We start from the raw sequence: 21,590 nt of genomic DNA, 5'->3' as shown, positions 1-21,590 counted from the left end.
TTTTTCTGAAAAATTTCTGGTGCTGCTAAAAGAACTGATGACTTACTTCATAATGGATATTTAATCAACCATGGTCTGTCTAGAAACGTGTATATATTAGCGTTCTAGTGTTATTCACCACCTGGATGTTTGTTATCTCAAACCAAGAAACAACAAATATATGCCAAAATAAGGTTATTTAAAAATTAGAGACTGCTATTAAGGTTAAAAGAACAGATACTATGGGAGTCATAATACTCACTGGCCTCAGTGACAGGCAAACACTTGGTTCTATCAGTTCTTGTCATAATTCCTTCCTCATACTTGCCAGCCTCTTTTATTCATGTAGGTGAGCTAACACAGTTCGCAAAAGTGCAAAAATATTTAAAACATGTCTTTGCTAGACAGGGAAAAAAGCTAAACTTGTGAACTTATGAAATGCAGAGTCAGAAAAGTAGAAATTAGTGGCAAAACCTTTGTCAGTGTTCACTCTTAGGTTGCATATAATTTCAGAAATTTCACTGCAAGTTCTAATGTGTTTTATAATTTGAATATGTGTTGAATTCATGTATATATATTCATTTTATCTAGCAAAGTTGTTTTCCAGGAACTTTGCAGCAGTGTTTAGTTTGTCTCCCAAGGATGTGGTAACAATATTGGATAAATCTAAATTCAACATTTGTGGTTTCTGTTGGACTTCCAAAACATTTATTATATCATGAATTTCTAATCAAAAGATTTGAGATTTCAGACATTCTGTAAAGAAAATGCTATTACAGGTGTTGACAAAATATAATATTTTCTCTTCTTTTTTAACTAAATAATAGTTTTTAAAGATTCTAATTTCATTCAGACATGAAAGATAATAATGCTTTATTACCTAAAATGATTTATCTTATTTAAAAAAAAGACAGGAATATCAAGTCTTTTTTCATTGCATGTATTTGAACATCCCATTTTCTCAGCATTATCCACAAAGTCAGAACAGAGAATTTGGTTTTCATTTGTTGACTTTCCTTGCACATGAATACACACTAGCAGTTGTTTCTAAATATAAAAAATAATCCCTTTGTCAGACCTGAGCAAAATAGGAAGGCTTTAGGATGGTGCTACAAGGAGATGACAAAGAGACAATGAGTTGAGAACAGGTTCAAGGCTTTATAAGGAAGACATTTCAGCATCCCACAGGTGGCTTCTGAAGCTGCCTTGTGCTAACTGAAAATGAGGCTGTGCACATAACCTATCTGGGAAAATTTGGTTATCAAAATTAGGTTATGTCTTTTTGAAAAACTATATTCTGAAATCCCTTCTTATTTGTTTTACAGTATGTACGTTTCAACAGCCTGGCTGATTTTAGGTGAGATTGATCAATTAATCAATCAGCATCCTTTTAAAGGACATAACCAAAACTGTAAAATAAAGTGCTTGTTTGCTTCATCTATGTGTTCTGTGCTCTTATGGTCCTCATATCTTTCAGCAGCATCGGTCTGTAGATCTCCTCTAAGGTTTCCATGTAGTCTAAATAATCACTCACTCGAAATCCATGGAGTGCTTCCTCCTGCACAAATACACATAGAAAGCACTTATTAGCTAGACATGTACAACTCGAATGTATGAATTCCAAGCTTCTAAAGATAGCTCATTTTGTTCTCTGATTGTCACTGCCTGGCTGTTTAAAATAGATTTTATTATGTTTTATTAGAAATACAGATTTGGCAATATCTGCTTCCAGACAGTTTTTTTTCTAATTACACACTTGGTATCAGAGAATTTTATTTCATGGGAACATTGTTTACCTCATTTTTGGAGAATATTTCATTGAAGATTTTTAAGAAAAATAAATTTTTGAGAAGGGAAAGCCAGGTACTAAAATATTTTTTTTTGAAAGAAGATTTCTACACCAGCACATGACATAAGTTTATTAGTGTGGCAGAAAACAGTAGATGTATATCCTCAATGATAGAGGAAGATCTTCATGACGTGCTTAAACAAAACCAGAATAAACTGTTCTGCACCACTGCAAGCAAATAATTCTTACTAATTCCAAAACACAGAGTAAAAGAAAGTGCCCTCAGGAAAAAGAAACTAACAGATAATGTTCCTTCTCATGGCTACTATATTAGAGGGATAAGGAGGATGCAGCACAGAACACAGGATCCTGAAGAACAGTTAGGTAAAAAGGGTTAATTTGTTGCTGTTGTGTACTCATCATCTACTAATCAGTATTAGCACTGCTGGCAGGATGTGCTGCAAAAAACTCTCTGGAGCCAGACAGTCTCTGTGGACACAAGTTGTACCTCTGGTGTATTAACTATGAATCTCTGCTAAAAAGAATTCTCCTGAGAATGTCTACTCAGGCTTGGAAAACTGCACTTTGGCATCTGAACAGGAATTCAAAATAGTCTTTATATTTCTTCTCCTCTACGTAGAAGCAAAGCAGAAGTAAGATTTTACCTTCCAAGTTGCTCCTCATGCACTGTGAGAAGGCTATGGTGGAATATAATATATATATCTGGAATTGAATGGCATGTAGTGACAGGACAAGGGGGAATGGCTTCAAACTCAAAGAGGGTAGGTTTAGGTGAGGTATGAGGAAGAACTTTACTGTGAGGATGGTGAGGTACTGAAAAGAAGTTGTGGATGCCCCATCCCTGGAAGTGTTCAAGGCCAGGTTTGGTGGGACTATGAGGAACCTGGTGCAGTGGAAGATGGATTGGAAATAGATGATGTTTAAGGTTCCTTCCAATCCAAACCATTCTACAATTCATTTTTTCTTTTTTTAATTTCAATTAATTAAGGTTATCAAAAGCAGCAGTACAAGTTAAGTATGCTCCTTCTTTTTCTGCAGTTGTCACTCAATAAATTGCAGATATTCCAGTACTGCACTAATTTACATTTTTTTCTCATTAATTAACATCTTTTTCTCATTAATTTAACAGTACCATACCAAACCTTTAGTCTGTTTATATTGCATGTGGCAACAACAAAATTCTCTCTCCTGTAATTTACATATACTATCCAATAATGCTATCAAGATGCAGTTTTTAAGCCACCTTGTCCAAAACCGTGGAAAACAAAACAATACATGCATTAGACTGTGTACCAAACATTTTCAAGCAAACTGATTGGGCTGAGATATTTTTCATATTTAAGAATATGTAAGTTGGATGCAAACCAGTCAGAAAACTATTATTCTTAGGACAGACTAAGATGCAGATACCTAGTTCTCAAAAGAATTTTGACAGGTGAAAAAAGATTAGAGAAAAAGACAAAAATGTCTCTTTGAAGAAGAGTAAGATACTGCATCTATTTATGAATGCAGCTATAGCTAAGCACTACCCTGCAAAAACCCCAAACCCAAACATAATTTCTAATAGGGAAAGAATATGAAATTGCGAGGCTGGTTGTATAGTAATTGGCATCTCTTCAAAATACCAGCTCACTCAGCTTTGTGCCACATCTCTACAAGATTCTGCAAGAGACCACTGTGCAAACCCACCTTTCTGGAGAGCACCTCATTCAATGAGACTGAGCCCACATATAGAGAACTGAATCTAATGCTCTCATGACTTAATGTGGCTATTTGCTCATGAAGGGAACTGCTCAGTGCAAAATGCAGAAAAGCTATTCTCTGGAAAATACTACACACAATTTCCTGCCAGGAAGCAAGTAAAATTAAAGTATTATTTCACTCACTTAAAATCACTAAGTGAAATTCAGTCAGAGTGCCAGATTAAGTAATGTATATATCCTCAATATTCAGAGCTTTGCTTCTCCCCTGAAGTTGAAAAAATAAGAAAGCAACCCTTACTTTAAGAAAAACCTGAAGGTCTCGGGCTTCTGTGTGCTTCAGGATGTCTTGCTGTAGGTGTCTGAACACAGAAATACACATATATATTTGATAATCGGGACCAAGGAAAATGCATATGGCAATGTAGTGACAGATCTCACTCCAGTCCATGTAATTCCAGAAACACTGAGTTATCCATTGCAGACAGATCTAGATGATAATGAAATTATATATAATTAAATCATTCTATACATTCCGTCACAATTGATCAGCTTTCCTATATTACAGAACTTTTTCCCTGTAACATTACCCTACCTGCGAAAATAAAAGCTATAAAGCACACCATTTTTAAAAGCACAGCCTTTGAACAGAATCCTAGTGAGTTTGACTAAACGTAACACCCTGTATCCGTGCATCTCACTTATATGAGTATGTTCCAGCACCTCCTGACATTGAGACTCAAAAGTCCAAGGAAAGCAAAGGTGATTTTTTTCAAGATTTTGTTTTAAATGTGGTCTAAAGGGTAATGACAGTGATGAAGGCATATTCAGTGTGGGTTTTCCTTTCAATTAAAGTAGTTCTCTGCATTATAAATGAATGTCAGGCCCTTCCCTAAGACATGTTTCCATTTAATGAAGTGAGTATGAACACAGTGACTCCTCTTCTCTGTTCTAAATTACAAAGTATTAAGATGTATAATGCACATTTCATTTGGTTCTAGACCACAAATCTTCTGCTAATCAGTCCTTGAAGTATTCAAAAATATGCAGCCGAATTACCAAGATTCTAATTAGATGACAACCATAGTCTGGCAGTAAATCTGTTTTGAGGTATTTATTGATGCACACAATCACTTAAATACATCAGAACTGTTTCCACAGTTCAGAGTTTGTTTTTAATGCTGCAGTAGAACTGCAAAATCACACAGAAGATACAGTGGCACCACGAGTGGCATTTCAGTAACTTGTTAAATAAATGAAAAAATCCTTGTTAGCAGTTTGGAATAGTATCTAGTCTATTACTGAGTGCACACAATTAAAAAAAGCATATAGTGCAACTTGTACAAGAATAGCTGAAGGAGTGAGAGTCTCCATGTGTTTTCCCCATTCCCAAACAGGAATCTTACTGTAAGTACCTTATTCCTATGGTGAGATAATTTCCTTCATCTCCCACTCTTCTTTCCTCAAAGACCAAACCCGAAGCTGATTACTTTAAGCAATACCACATTGACATCAGCCCCCATTAAGAAGTCACTTCAGCTGCAAATGTCACAGCAAAAAGGAATTTTGAAGGCAAAAGATGAAAAATATTTTTCTTGTCTTGGCCCAGCAATATGCTTTCTCACTCTGGCGAGATGCCCTTTGCATTGGCAATCTAACTCACTGCATGGAGCTCTTTACCCTTCTTCATGATTGCAATCTTTACAAACAACGCTTCATCCATAGCTTTCCATACAACCAAAGAATTGTTGTAAGTAGGCAAAATGAAAGCTGGAATTATAGATAATTATTCTTCTGTAGTAACACCTATTTAATATGAAAGAATACCTGATTGTAATAGTTATGGTAGCTCATATAAAATTAATTTCGCTCTAATATCACAGGAACAGCTTTCTATTATATAACTACTGCAAATTACTAATTTCCCTCCTATTTCCCTCCATTTCTTAGATAATTATTCCAGGGAATAAAATACTCTATTTAGTTTTAATGCTAAATCTGATGATTTAGTATATATTATTTTTAGCAAATTTTCTGCATGAACATGTAATAAATCAGCTCCAGTACACTGGTGTTATTCTGAGTCAGCTGCTTTCTATTTTCAGATGCTCTAAGTCACTATGTGTTCATATCTGTTACCCTCAGTTTTAAAACCACCACACAAGTGCTGTTTAGAAAACGCACCCAGTAGTTCCTCAGTGTTCTTGATTTTGTAGATTTAAGTCAACAGGTTGATGATACTTTAATACACTTTGATCAGTTACCTGGGATGGAGTGAAACCAGACATGTGGAAAGCTGAACAGACAAGGGGCAACTCAGCTTTCAGCAACATTTCAACGTGGTGAGCACTGCAAAAATAGACTGGATGGATGCCGTATTCCAGTGTTGTAACAGGCAGGTGCATCTGGTTAACAACAATACCATCATCAACAACAAAATTGAGGAACAGGATTAGAGACTACAGAAATGTGCTATTTAGTAATGCCTTGCTGAGAGCAATATATAAAAATACACACTTTTGCATGTAAGGTAAGTAATTCTGATTATTTTAGAGACAGGAAACAGGATAAACAAAATAGGCTGTACTTCCATGAAGAAAAACATGTAGGTAACTAAAGAAAAGTTTTAATAAATACATCCTGTTTGTTTCTGTGCATTAGCAGTCTAGCTTCTTATTGCATATAGGCTTTAACTGTCAAAGCAGAGATGGAGAAACTGTTGCTATATATTAAACAAGAGAAGAGAAGGGAAAAAAAAAGACTGATTTCTGTTGGATTTTTTTTCCCCATTTAGTGGTGGAGTGGAACTTCCATGATATTTGAAGTTGTTTTCTGTGTGCACGTATCTTTGTAGTATGTGTGGAACGCGTGAGTGAAATTCTACTTTGTGCACCAAAAAGAGCAGAGGTTTTATCACTACAGAAGGTTCTGGATATCAACGCCAGTTAATGAATCCTTGGCACCAGTAGTTTTTCAGCACTCGCACAATGGAGCAAATTTCAGCACAAATTTCACTATGCTGTAACAACCTCAGGCCAGACTCAGTGCTGAATGGACCAATACCATCATCACTTCTGGTGACAAAACAGATCACTTGGTATTACTACAGAAGCCTGCATGCAGAAGTACAGAATCTAATCTGTGCTTCCTATACCCCAGAGTTCTCTGGTAGAGACTACAGTTTAGGGTTTATGTTCTAAACATTCAAGACAACATGACAATGTACAAAGGGTTTTATTTTAAACACCCACAATGAAAGATAGAAATAATGTTTCCTATATTACAACCTCAATCCAGAATACTTACAGTTTAAAATTGTCAATCATGAAGTATTTGTGCAGTAATATTTTTAAAATTTACTAAATACACTCTAATGTATTAAGTAAATTTCAAAGCTTTTACAAAAAAAAAAAATCAAATGGATGAACTTGCTCTCTACTGGACTCTAATAATTAAAAAAAAAGGTCATTCAGGAGTATCACAGCCTTCACACAGAATTTAATTCCACTAACAAAGCTTGTTTTACTGCCAGCTTTAAAATTCATTACCATAATCTCCACTCTCAGTCCATCTGCTACTTCTCTCCTTTTAAACAAAAATTTGAGCAAATGTCATATCTACATTTTTCCAAGTGAGTTTTTCAGAGCCATGTATTTAGTTAGGGGGCCTTAAGGAAAATTTAATGCATTAGAAAAAAAAAAGAAAAAACAAAACTAAGGAAATTAATAAAGTCTCATTTGTAAACTTTCAAAGTAGCCTTTCAGAAAGAATCAGGTTATAAATTCTTACAGATAAATGCAGTCTTGGTAGCCAGAGAAATGCTGAAACAAGAAGACGTGAAAATTGCTGAAGAAACGTCACTGTCTTCTCCCTGTCCCCTGACATCATAAGGAAGATGGAAGATGCAAACCAGTCATAGCCAGCATAGTGCTCCTGCAAGCAGCCTGAATGGGAAGGTTAAGGAACTTGGACAGAGATCTCCTCCTCACTCTCCTGCAGCAACCACAACTTTCCTCCTTCCCAGGCTCATGCAGACAGAGCCAGGTGCTGGGTTGCTAGACATGGCCTAGGGGAACAGAGCTGCACAGAAGGCAGCATCAAGGCACAGCTGTCTCTCAAACGGAACTAAGAGAAACAATTTAAGCTGTTTTCCCCATATACTAATTTTTTTCAGTCTGTAAGTACTCAAACTAAACCAATAAAAGAAAACAAACAGCAAGTAAATGCAAAAAACCAAAACCTGCACCAAAACAAGCATGCTTATAAAGTGCAAGAAAGGAGAATTGTGGGAAAGAAAACAGTTGTTAAAATTATTGGAAAAAAACAAAGTAAAAGAAATGAGTAAAAAAAAAAAGTAAAAGCCTTAAAAATGTGATTAAGCACATTCTGACTAATAGACCTGAAGTATAATTTAATAATGGTATGCAAATGTAACAGAAACGAACATAGCAAAGCTTGTTGGAAAGCTATTATCTGCTTTAGTTTTTTCTTTACAAGAAGTTCCACAGTAGATCTAAAAGAGTCAAAAGTCTGAGCACTCCTGTTGATCAGACTACATCCACTTATCACTCTTACCACTACATGGGCAGTATCATTAGCAGTGCTGGTATTGTGGGAGTACCACAAATACTCATTAATGTTCAAAGGTACATTGCTGCAGGCTCTTTCTCACATTCAAAGATGTGATCCCACTCCAAAACAGTAGATGACAAAAATTAATGAGATTTGCATTTCTAAAAAAGTATAGGAACAAAAGGGTGAACATTTTCTTGAGTGCATGGAGTATGCATTGAACTTAATAAAATTTCAAGGAAAAAGTGCTGCTTTTAAAAACCTTTTTCTTTCTGTAAGTATTATGCACCTACACCTCTATTAAAAGTGAAAACCAAGAGTTCAAATTCCACTGAAATTTTTAGGCTATATAATTTATAAGATCAGGAAAGGATACAAAGTGAAGATACCACAGTTCTTTGCTGTTGTTTCAGAAACTCCTCACAATTCATTAACACAAAGCACAGCCCATTTTCAGCATCTTCTTTTAGCAAGTTTAAATATTTTCCATATCTATTTCAAAAAGTTAAAAAACAAAACTGTTTAAAGATTAAATATTTTTTTAATTCCTAAAAAGGAAGAACTCATATTTAATAAGCCCATAGAAGTTACTGTCATAACGTTCTTCATCACTAAAACTATGCTGTAGGTATACCCATAAATGATTAAATAAAACCTTCTGTGCTCTATCTAGAAAGGATACACAGCAAACATCTGCTGCTCATTGCTACAAATCCTCACCCAAATTCCCTTTAGTTCAGTTTTAGAGACTGTGGTGGGGAGGAGCAAATACTCTAACACACAACTCAGTTTCTTCACATACAGTATTTAGAATGTGACGTAAGTATATTGTATGTGTAATTATTATAATCAGAATTCAAACATTAATGCTAAAGATAGCAATCTGTGGAAGTACAGACATCTTAGCTTTTCCTTCGTCACAGCTCTGCAAATTACCAGCCAAATGAAATGTTTAAATGGCACATCACTAAGCTTAGCTAAACAGAACCATTTAGAGAAGTAATGCGAGGGAAAAAACCTCACATAATTCAGGATAATGCCATTTTATGGTAAATCTTACTAGCATGTTACAGTTAGTCTTTACAAAAATAGAGGATAATAACATACATAAACTGTAAAGATAATTAAATTATGTACTAATACCTTTTTCAATTCCAATTAGAATTCATTTTCCTAAAGTTTATCTTAGATTTAAATGGTATAAAGCAATGGGTTGATGGATTAAGTATCATTAAAGTCATTCCATGAAAATCAAACAAATCCTAGAAATACTCTAGGGAAATATTTTAATACCATGTACCTGACTGTCATTTCAACACCAAGCTTCTGCACAGATGAAAGGTTTTCTTTCTTCACATCTGCATCCATGGCTAAAACAAACGAAAATAAATTAAATAAAGTATCACAAGAAATATGATTTGAACTGAATACTAATGTAAAGCTCCTTCTGTGTATGCATACCAATTTTGGAGAATTGTTTCCTATTCAAAATTAGTTTGATGGTGTTTGGAAAGGATACATAAAGAACCTGCATTCTTCATATATTTTTTAAATGAAAATCACCCTCTTTATAAGGAAATCTTTATGGTTAGTATGGTTATCATGATGGTTATCATTACATTTACAGCAAGTTATATCTATTTCAGCCCCATATCTTAGCAGAACATTATCCTTTCTTGCCTAGAAATCAGACAAGGCAGCATATTCTGATGCACCTTTTTCCATTCCAGAAGCCTTAAACTCTCCTAGCAGTAATTCTAACTTTTTAAACAAAAATTCTATTTTGATATGAATCACAGAAAATTTTATAACTGATGGATTTAAAAAATCCTGTACTTCTATGCATTTTTTTTCACACAGTAAAATATACTCCATTTTCTGCAGTTGTTTGAAGTAAAAATCCAAGATAGAAAAATCAATAAACAATATTTTAAAGCAACCGCTGCTGCAGCATTTCCTTAAAATTTTAAATTCTAAATTAAATTTTAAATGGGCATGTTCCCTATCAGGTACATGTATCACCTAAGATAACTATACCGCAGAAAAAAAATTCAGTCTAATAATATTATGAGTTAAAAAGCTGAGGGAATAAACCTTTAATCTACTTCTTCGAAAGTGCTACTTAAAAACCAGCAAGAAATGAAACAAATGAAAACCCCTAATAACTGACAATATTTGTTAAAAATGTAAGTAATAGATCTGGCAGCAGAAGTTAAAGTATATTCATGTAAATGACAAATGTAAAAATCTAATTAAGCAGATCACACAGTAACTTTGTATGTATTTTTTCTATATCCTCAGATGGACAGAGAAATCAAACCGAAGGATTCCCTAGCGATTCATGTAGGTAAACACTCCCTGTTCCTGGCACAAAAGTAGGGACTAAGGTATTAAAGATGAAATAGTTATAAGTTCAGGGAGGAAAGGCCTCAAAGGGAAAAAAAAAATTAAACTAGTGACCTGAAGGATATCAGAATTCTCTAGGAACTGATTTACAATTTTAAAAAATTCTTAGCACCTCAATGGGCAGCGCTTTTCAAAATGTTTTGTAGCATTCAGGAGCGCAAAAAGAGGCTCCCACAAGGCATGATTTCCAAAGGCAACTATGTATTATTATTAAACTCAGTCTATAGCTGTGAACACTCCAGAGTAAGTTAACTGCCATGCACAGTCCTCTGGTATTCTTTCTGATCAGCCTAGACTTCAATCAACTTTGCAATTTATATGAAAGATGATTGCTTTCTTACTCATTTTTCCTCTTTCCATGACAAAGCATTTATGTGTTTAAGTCAGAAAATGGGCCACATCCGAAATGACAGGATGACAAGCTGAAACAGCTTTACAGCATATTTCATGCAACTTGTATGGTCTTTGGATAATATATAATTTATTTCCCTGTTTAAAGTGCTGCTACGGCAAAGAAACCACTGGCTTTGTCTTAAGTGAAGAAGATTACTAAAGCTGTCAACTCACATTATTGGTTTAGCTCTTCCTGGTGCCCAGGCCAAATGTTTTTATGTCTATATAAATAATCTTTGGAATATGCTAACAGATGCTAAATTTTAACTTTAGTGATGGTAAGAAATTTTAGTTTTCTTTCTATGGATGAAAAAGATTTTTGATTCAAAGAAAATATGTAAGTAAAAATTCTGCAAACAGCTGAAAATCCCATGACAGCCAGAGCCACCTGCATAATTCCCACAGATGCTTCAAAATACTTAAAAGTAGATAGGTATTTTTGCTATCAGATTTCTAGTCCATGGCTTTGTCCATATAAACTGAAATTGTGGAACTCATGATTTTTTGCCTATGATTTATTATTTTTCTTAACAAAACAGCAGGTTTTCACTTACTCTTCAACAGGTACCTAAACACTGACAGCGTCCATTGGCAGATACCCAAGCAGTCAATATTAATTTTTACATTTTGCCAGTAACTATCCTTACTCATTCTGATGTTCTTACAAAAATTTTCTATTTTAAATATTACTTGGACTTGGGGCAGAGCAAAAATTACGAGTTTCTCTCCAGATTCTGTTCTGTCATTTTGCTACTATTTCTTGATGATGTCACCTCCTTCACCAGGCTACTCATTTAGAATACTTCTGACAGTCTGAACCTCATATTCATTGTTAGAATTGTCTATAAAAAAATCTTTTTTCAAAGAAAGGTATTACTTTTGCTGGATTTGAACAGGAAATGGAGACAATGTAAACAAGATCCAAGAGTAATTGCTGGAGAATGATGCTGGCTTCTCAAAGCTAGGTAATCTCATTTGCAATTCCACCTTGACTCTTGAAAGTATCTGTCATCAGTACTTTTGTCACAACAGTACAAGACTAAAATATTCATATCTAGATCTTTGTTATGTAATGGTCATCACAAATACTCAAGTAATTTCTGGCAACAGCTTCATTAAGAATGAACTACATTTTCAGTCCAGTTACCTAAACTGGCAATGGGTAAAATGCTTCCTGCTAACAGCTTATTTAAAATGCAGGACAGTTGGAAGAAATGCATTTATCAAATGATGCAGAAAGAATGGAAGAATGCCCTTCCTTCTCCTTCCCTTTCAGCCCAATTTGAGGTTGCAATCCTGTATTTCTCGTTTGCTGCTCCTTCTGAACGTATACTGATACCTTCCCACTGGGTTTTTAAAATTTCTCAGTTTGTTACCCAACCCACCTGACCCTTCAAAAGATTAAGAGCTCATTAAATGGTAGAAAGCTCCTATGAGATTTTGTTCAGTCAGAGAACTAAGCTTCATCTAGGAGAAGGAATGCACCATGACATTTGAGTTTTATGGCCAAGACCTGAAATCCCTGAGGTTCTGTCCCTTTGGCAGTAAACAGCAGAGCTGTTTCAGAGACAAAGTCCAGTGGAAACCAAGGATTTGACTGCAAGGTCATCTGAAAAAGCAGAACTACCAAAAAAACCTGCTGATCACAAAATATTGCAGCATTCCCAAGTTTGGGGAGTCTGCAACTCATGGTGGAGATCAAGAAGCACAGACACTAATATATTAGAGAACTTTACATGTAGAATTTCTCTGATAAATGGGTTTGTCGAAACCTTGAGAAAACTAAGAGATTTCCACAAAGTGTTTCTGTTGCACTGAACTGGAATCTGCTAACAGAAAGAGCAAGAGGCTATTTTAGGAACTTCATATCTCTAATATATAATGCATGGTATTTTACTACTACAGCAAATTTCAGTTTCTTGCCATTTTATTACCTATTACAGCTAGGTACCAATGATTTGGTTTTCAATGTTTTGGGGTTTATAAAAGAGAAAGAAAAAATAAAAGCAAACTAGAAAGTATTAATTCTAGGAAAGGGGACAGACAGAGATCATTAACATATAATACACAGATTCAGTCATCTGAATACACATCACAGCAGTAGTATTGCTGCTGGCAGAAAGTAAACTTCATGTAAGATTTGTGTTACTGTTTATAATTGAACATTGTAACTGCATAGTGTTTTATCAGATATTTTTTCCTTCTCTCTTATCTTGAAAATGGTAACAACACAATCTAATTTAATTTTTCCATATTGGCAAGTTTTATAAGAGACTGAAATCCTGAGGGGTTCCACAGCAGATGGATGACTTTGTTATTCTAATTACAACTAGCTACAGGTTTACAAAGCTGTCATTTTTTTAAGATAATCAAATTCTCATTTCAAGAAATATGATAAATGCTGAATGTCTATGTGCTGTACTGAATCCACTTTCATGAAAAATGTGACTTTTCTTCATTGAAATTAAACAACTTTTGGAAACTGGTTTTCAGTTCCTCAGACCCAAATTTAAGAGAATTGTGGACACACGCAACTGCCAAGTTCATGTTTGGTTTACTTAGATGTGGAGCTAGAAAGATGTTACCTTCTAACAACTCATTAGCTTTATCTCATACAGAAAAATGTCTCTACAGTAACTAGTTTTAGGATTTAGGTTAGATGGCTCTTACAGGAGTATATGAAAAAGATACTGTGAAATAACGGCATTCAATAATTCTCCTTGAAGAAATTGCAACACTTCATAAAGACTACCAGAAAACCGTGGGAAATGTACAGAAACCTGACCAATCATTATTCAGTCAGGGAGAAATCTAATTTTAAACAAAGATGGTCTGACAAAGATTTGAGTGTGTTTTGTTGTCCTTTTGGTACAAACATAGGAAGGCCACACTGTTTATTTAAAGAACCTGAAATGAGCACGAATTTAGCTATATGACCAATTCTTAATCACGCCCTTTTACTGTTTCAGTGTAGAAGATGATCACAGATTCAATTTTAGAGCCAAACTTCTGCTTCATGTCAATCAGCATGAATTTATTGGCCTAAACTAACTTCCCTGGTAAACCCTTATTGCTACATCTGTCTGAAAAAGCTGCTATGAAGTTTTAATAACTATTTTCCTATAAAAGTTAAAAGAAACCTTTGATGACACATGCTGTTTGCCTGAGCAACACTTTACTGGGCTGGAGACCTCTTCAAAAAAAGTCTTTGATAATGGTGTTGCTGACAGGGAAAGAATTCAGTAAGACACTACCAGTCCTTTGCCTACCTCTTACCACCAGATTACTGATTATCCCTGAGAAAACTTCTTACTCTCCCATTTCCAAGCTTGCCTTCATTAAAGCACATAAAATATCAAAAGCATTTGCACATGAAAACTGTTCATCAGACAACCCTTTAAATGTAGGAGCCTTTATCCAATAACTGAACAGGCAAACCTACCCAGAATTAATTTCCAATAGTGTCTTTATAAGACCAAAAAAAACCCCCTCATTCAGAAAATACAAAAAGAAATATCAGGCAGACTGAGTTGGTTTATCATTAAAAGAAAATCTGTAATGCTGAAGAAAACCAAGAACTGAGGTTTTTACTATGTTACCTTTGTTTCTGTATCTATTCTTTGGGATTTTTCATTCTAAATAATTAATTGAATGTATGCAAATGTCACAGAATTTTCAAATTTGGTCTTTCTTCAAAGTTGACAATAAATTTTAGATAAGTAATGCAGTGTTGTTGCCACCTCCATCTAATCCGTGGTTCATGATGAAATCAATTAAATAGAAGATCTAGGTTCAACCTTCCTGAATGTGTTTTAAATCCCAGCTTTGACCAAAAGGTTGAGAAGAGTGGATTAAAATGAATGTACCTGATGACTAAGTGAACAGTGAATACTGCTTCTCTTTAGAGATCTTTCACATTAGATGGAAGCACTTAGCTATCAGGATTAAGGAAGAGCAGGATTGCTGTCTTTGCTGGGCAAGGTGTCCATTTGGAGGATGCACGGTCAGATAGTCGTTCTTCCTCTAGTTAGTTTTTGCCTTTTGAGCTTTTAAAGGAACTATCATAATTATTATTTGAATTAGGAAGTCTCAGAAATATGTAATTAGCAAGCCTTATAAATACATGGAATTATTTTATTGCTTATTAGGCCTCATGAGAAGTTGAAAAGTAATGCAGGATGACACAAAACGCTTTCAGTATCTTTCAAAAAAAATAAAATTGTGATAGAAGTAACTCTCCCATCAGCAACTCTCTTCATAAAGCAAAGAGACAGATACTCAAATGAAGTTAAGGATATTCTGTTTGCAAGCTTTTGGAAGCTAAATGCCACTACATAAAAAGAAAGACAGCCTCTAAAATTACTAAAGGAGTTTTATGCTTTGAAGCTTCAAAGGCAAGCCCCAAGTCTCCAAGGATACTATATTTGCATCGTATGAATGGGAGAGTAAAATATCAGTATAAATAACAGACTCTTCCCAAAGTAGGCTTGATTCTCCACAGTTAGTAACAGAATAAGTACTCTAAATGGCTGAACTACAGCCTGAGAGAAGAGTCCTGGATAAACAGCGAAGAATGGAAGTGCAATTTCCAGCAGATATTAACATTGCTTCTAAATTTTCTAATTTTATCAGTGTTTCAAAGTATTAAAACAGATTACTTTACACTCAGAATAAATCAACTTTATCATTCATCCTTTATTCTTGGCTGTAAACACAACATCTGTACAAAACTAACACTCAGATTACTCTGACAGCAATAACAGTTTTTAATACATATCCTTTAATACAATATAAAACGTATACCTTTGTGGGGCTTTCAAAAGGGGAGCAATGATTGCTTACATCATCTTAAATATTTATGCCATCAGCTTTGCAAATCATATTATAATAGGTGTCAACAAATACTCTGAATCATACCCTCACTTGTTCTGCATCTCCATCTTTCCATTATACACATAGAAATGTGAAAGCCCATCACTAACTATCTGTTCTGTTCACTCGAGCACATCACCTTCTGCTCCCAAGTCAGGTATTTCCCACCAGTGAAGTATTGAATTTCTGAGCTCTTAAAGAACATTTTAAACATAAAAATTATACAGATACATTTAGAAGAAAAACAATTTAAATATGAAGAGGCTGCATGGCAATAAGTTATTAGGAGACTGACCTTTATAGCTTCCCGTGCTGAAATAACAATCCATTCGGCTTTCAGAAAGATGTGACACGAACTTTTCAATTAATTCTGCCAAGACTGCAAGAAGTAAAAATCCATTAAAACATTAGAGACAATGAACAAAATGTGGAACTACGTCACCTAACTAAATGACAATATATGGGAAAGTAAAGCTATTTAAATTCCTGCATATTTATTCATGTTTTTATGAAGGAACAACTCAAAACCTGCACTGCACTTTTACATTCCTAACACCGTTTCTAACTTAAATTAAATTTTAATAGCTTTATTGAGAATATATTCAGTGTAAACGGAAAGAGAATCTCATATTACCTTTATATCTTCCAAGGATTACTTCAGGATTTGTTGCATGGTTTCAATAAGAAATTAAAATTAACTATAATTAAACTATAATATCTTACCACATTTGTCTGTGTATGGAGACAGGAAAGGAAAAAAAAAACCACAAGCCACAAAACCAACCAACCAATCAACCACCAACCCCAAATAAATCCAACAACCAACACAGAACAAAAAACTGACACCATCCCAAAATTATGCTAGCAAAAGCACATGAAGTTTAAGGACTGTTTTCAAAAAAACTCAATATAAAACCACCTCTGCCATCACAGGATAAAAATTATTCATTTAGATTTATGCAATAAGAGTATTTTATTTGGGAAATTATGTATTTAATGATGACCATAATGTTCTTCTTCAGTTTTTCTTCCTGCTGTGGAACTTTGAGCCTGCAGATACTGCATAGATAAGTCCGATGCTGTCATCTGTTTACTACGGAGAAAAGCTTATCTCCCATCTTGATAGGATTTAGTCAGGAAGTTAGCAAGAACTCTCAGTGACAAATTATTATCCAAACTGTCCTTGATTCTTCAATTCTGCAAGTTTGAGGCTATGGCAACTGAACACATGACACCATACAAGTTTAAACAAAGCTTACAAAGAAGCCTTTACACAAACTGCATGGAGGAGGCCTGTATGAGGTAAGCCATATTAAGAATTTAAGATAGCAACAATGAACATATTTTTGTAAGTAAATGCTATCCTAAAACAGCCACTGTTGTCTTGATAAACAGGATATAAAGCATACAGATGTGCATACTGATACTGATGGCAAAGCAAGGGAGCATATTTAGAGAGTAACAACTGCTGCTACCCATAAGATTTCCTGTTTAAAGGCCATGTTACCATTTTCTTGGCAGCACCTCCATTTAATAGCAATGAAGCTTCAGCTCCTGCTCCCCCATTCTTGCATATAACTCCATGCATCCACTGTGCAGGTGGGTTTGCTGGTTTTAAAGTGAATAGTTCACAGAATCATAGAATGGCCTGGCTTGTAAGGGACCATAAGGAATACCCAGTCTCACTACACTGCTGTAGTGGACAGTGGCAGGAGCAGCTGCAGCAGCACAGGTGAGGCGGAGCAGCAACGCATCCTGGAGGTAGCAATGGAGAAAGCCAGAAAACTCTTGAGCTAGCCATGCTGACAGGAAAACTAACACAAGCAGTTGAAGAGCTGAGCAAGCTCTCTCAGGAATGAGGAGGAGGAGAAAGAGAAAACCACAGACTGATGCTTGTTATGCCAGAAAAACAATGAAGAAAAAGATATAATAAAGACAATTAACTCTTCTTCTAATTATTTTAAGCTAACATACTGACATTAAATCATGGGGGTTTTTGTCTTGATTACTTGTCTAAAACATTTACAGAAATTAATTTACACTTGAATAAGTACAAAAAAAGTTTTGAAAAAGTTGATTTTTGGTAATGCTAAAGAAGTTTCACTACAATAGCTAAACATGAATTTACAGGTAGAGTTCCAGCTCCAACAGTAACAAAATTAATTTTGAGTTGCAAAGGACTATTAAATTAAAACTAAAAACCTATATGTGTAATTTATAATCTGTTGCACTCATAGTAAAAAGAGACTGCTAATTAAATATAACATAGCTACCTTTAAACATGGTTAATAAAACACATGGGGCTAGAAAAAGCAATTTACTGTACAGAGGAGTGACAATTTATTCTATTTTGAAGAATAAAAAAACTCACTATCTTCACTAATATGTTTAGTGGAATTTTGCCCACAAACAATATAACAAATATTTGTGTAAAATGAGCAAATGTGTATATTCCTGAAATTGTAGATTGCAAAAAGCAGAAATTAGACTTAAATTTTTTAAATAGCTATATATTTACTGTATAACTATTAGTATGGCGATTACTGAAATACGCCATACTAGAATAATAAGTGGGAACTATGTTAAGATTAAAGTAATCCATAATTCAGAAAATTTGAAACCAAGTTGGACACTGTACATTTCTTCCCTTTTTGTCATAAGACATCCACACGCTTGATCTAGCAGGTGAATACTTCTGTTCAGTGCTTGAGTTAATAATAGTGACAGCTCAACTGCTAAGCAATATTTTGAAACTCAAACACTAAATTGATTTCAACCATTTGAAGGAATTTATCTAAGTACCTATCAGGATCTTTGAAAAGATTTTAATGAAGTTTGAGAGAGGAAGACAAACAAGAATTTATCAAAACACATGTGGTTAATTCATAAATAGAGGGTTTTCACCAGACGGTCTTTTCCAAAGGGATGTCCATGTGAAATGACAAGTAGAAAGTTTTTGTCTTTTAATACTAAATCATTTAGCTGCCATTTGGACACTATTGGTTCAGTGATTTAACTGGAAAACTAGACAAAAGACATTCAGGCAGGTTCATTGTGCAGTACAGTCAGTATTGCTGTAAAAGCGCAAATTTTCAGGTAAAGTTGTTGTGGCCTACCAACACAGTGAAAATGTTGATTTTCTTAAATTATGGTAGTTTGGCTGTATTAGTACTGAAGTTTTTAAGAGTCTGGCAATCATCTCATGCAAATTTAACTCATACACACAAAATAAAGTGACTTTTTATTTAGGTGTGTGTAATTATATACAAAATAAATGGAAGCGTTTTTAAATTTCTTAAATTACTGCAGTATGCTCGCAGAACACCTACATTCCTGCAGGATTTTCTTTTTCCTTGAAGAAGTAGTTTACAAAAGGAAGGTAACTGAAATAGCTTCAAAACTGCATAAGAACATTACTTGAAAAAAAGCATGTGGTTAAAACTGTTTTAATAGGTAACAACCATGAGCACTAACCTAATTGCTACTCTGAAAGTTTTAAGCCAAAAAGGTCAAAAAATGTAAAAAGCATCAGATTTTTTTTAGATCCTCTAACATAACTAGTGTTACTGGATCGTATTCTATGATCTAGATGTTTCAGAGGAGTTTAAAAGAAAATACAAAGAACTCTTTTAACAGCAGTTCTGCTCTCAGGCACAGGGACTCTTGGAGATGGTGCTGTGCAGGGCCAGGAGTTGGACTCAATGATCCTTGATGCTTCCTTCCAACTCAGCTGATTCTGTGATTCTGTGACTTCTGTTAGAGGTTAGAAATTCAAGAGTGAAAATTTTGGACAGATTAGTTTTTTGTAAGAGTAGGGTCAGAAATTTTCAACTCCATCAACCATACTTCAGTTTAATAAGTATATGAAAAACAGAGCTAGCAATTCTATTCTTGATGGCAACAACAAGGAGGACTTTCAATTATTGTACATTAAAATGACAAATGAACAACCTACATTTTCTCTGAAAAGAGGAAAACAAGATAAAAATTCTGACAGTGCTTCCATTAGAGAAGAACATTGCATATCTTATATCAATATACAAGTATTTTCTTCAAAAAACAGCCCTTTGAATCCAAACCAAATGTCCTAATCTTTACACGCTTGCATGCACATTCATGTGCACTCACACTGCTTACAGTGGCTCCAAACTGGTTTGGGGACAGAAGAAAGAATTTCTGATCTGCAATTGTTCTTTCTGCATAACATAAAGACCCACTGTTCCACTCGAATTCTGACACAAGCTTCCTTGGAAAATCAAGGACATGAAAAGGTAAACATCTATTTTGTATTATTCTAAAAACTACTTTTGCAAATACAGTATCAGCATTTTGTTATCCTGAACTGAAAACACTACTACAGCACACAACAGTCATGGGTTCTTTATCCTATGGGAAAAGTTCTGCAGTTAATTTCAAATTTTTGCAGCAATTACTAAAGGCTGCAGCACACATACATCACAAACAATGACACTGCTTCAAAGGCTCATTGTATTTTTTGTCAACATGTTTTGATAGAGCTATGTCAGATGATGCAGAGCTCACAAAATATTAAAGGATTCCAAAACACTGTATTGACTGTAACCACTCTGCTTCCAACATTTCACTCGTAAAAACTGAAGAAAATTCCTATGTTTTATGGTAAGGTCTCACATGCCATTTCAAGAGCTGCTATCTTTTCTTTAATTGGTTGATTGGTTTTTATAAAGAAAAAACAAATTAGAGGTAAATTAATAAGCCCTAAAGAATACTGGCGATCTAAATCCAGATCCTCAGGGACAAAGGTGATGGAAAATCTGAAAGACCCTATGGAACAAGTAATTTTAGATGAGTTTACTATCCCTACCCACATCACATATGGATATAAAGCTTGAGAAGAACTAACAGGATTTGGGGACTGAATATCTCATTATGAAAGGAAGAATGTGAGCATATAACTGATATGATCTCTGCAACACCCTTAATTTATTTTACTTTGGGTGTAAAGTCTCCTAAAAAGGGGAGAGGAAGAAGGGTATTGAATCTGCCCAGAAGTCAGCTGCTGATACAACATTAACTGCAAACAGATGAAAAAGGAAGTTTATGGAATGGAAAACAGAAATACCTTCTTCCATACCTGAAGGACAAAAGGAGGAGATAATTGAAAAAGGCATGGCTAAAATAATCAAGATGAGATTCTGGTTCAAGAGAAAAAAACCCCAAGACCAAAAGCCATCTCTCAGTCACGTGAACTATTTGAACATGCACTATACTAAGCCTAGATTCACACAGACTAATAATTTTCTACATAAATCTAAGCTATTGCTCAGCAGACTGGACTCACCTGCTTCTTTTCCTGACAAAGCCTAGATGCCAATACACAGAAAGCTCTTACCTAGATGTACTAAAGACACTTCAGGGAGACCACAAGTACTCTAAAGAGTAATCCAAAAGAAGCCAAGACTTAACCTGACCAAAGGCTCTCCCTATGGTTCTCTAGCTGATAAGTGACCCAAAGACAACAACCAGCTATACACCTAAACATCCACAAATCCATGGCACCTGTACGGAAGGAATGACTGCAAGAATGTCTTTGTCATAGCTTATTGTGCCTAGAACAACAGACTGTAGAAGCTGGTTGTCTACAATATGTTTCGCTTTTAGAAAACAAGATAAAATCCCAAACTTTCAGTCCTGATGCATTAAAAGACATGCAAGGCTAAGGAAGGTTTTATGTCCTTTTAGCAGTTCAATAAAGCCTTTCAAAACTGGATCTTGATGTTTGAGCACAGAAATTACTTAAAAGCTACAGTCAGAGGTGATGCTTTAGCAGAGAAAACACCAGTCTAAGGACAATCCCAAAAGCAATGCATTACCAGAGC

General features: G+C 34.9%; 1 protein-coding gene across 2 annotated transcripts in view; it reads right to left on the bottom strand.

Annotated features, from left to right (window-relative positions):
* Positions 1–1,417: 1,417 nt before the first annotated feature.
* The window catches only part of TBC1D32 (TBC1 domain family member 32), a gene marked incomplete at its 3' end in the record, with an annotated part of 70,781 nt that continues 50,608 nt past the window's right edge, over positions 1,418–21,590 (bottom strand). For both annotated transcript variants that reach the window (XM_082276840.1, XM_082276839.1), the window contains 7 exons: positions 16,028–16,111; positions 9,362–9,431; positions 8,438–8,553; positions 7,279–7,433; positions 5,754–5,894; positions 3,791–3,979; positions 1,418–1,537 (listed from right to left, as the gene is read on the bottom strand). In XM_082276840.1, the coding sequence (XP_082132966.1) occupies positions 1,418–1,537; positions 3,791–3,979; positions 5,754–5,894; positions 7,279–7,433; positions 8,438–8,553; positions 9,362–9,431; positions 16,028–16,111 (875 nt within the window). The remainder of the gene's footprint in view (positions 1,538–3,790; positions 3,980–5,753; positions 5,895–7,278; positions 7,434–8,437; positions 8,554–9,361; positions 9,432–16,027; positions 16,112–21,590) is intronic.

This window comes from Coloeus monedula, assembly GCF_965178545.1.
Source record: "Coloeus monedula genome assembly, chromosome: 2".
Taxonomy (NCBI): domain Eukaryota; kingdom Metazoa; phylum Chordata; class Aves; order Passeriformes; family Corvidae; genus Coloeus; species Coloeus monedula.
This window is presented reverse-complemented; position numbering and strand designations above follow the sequence as displayed.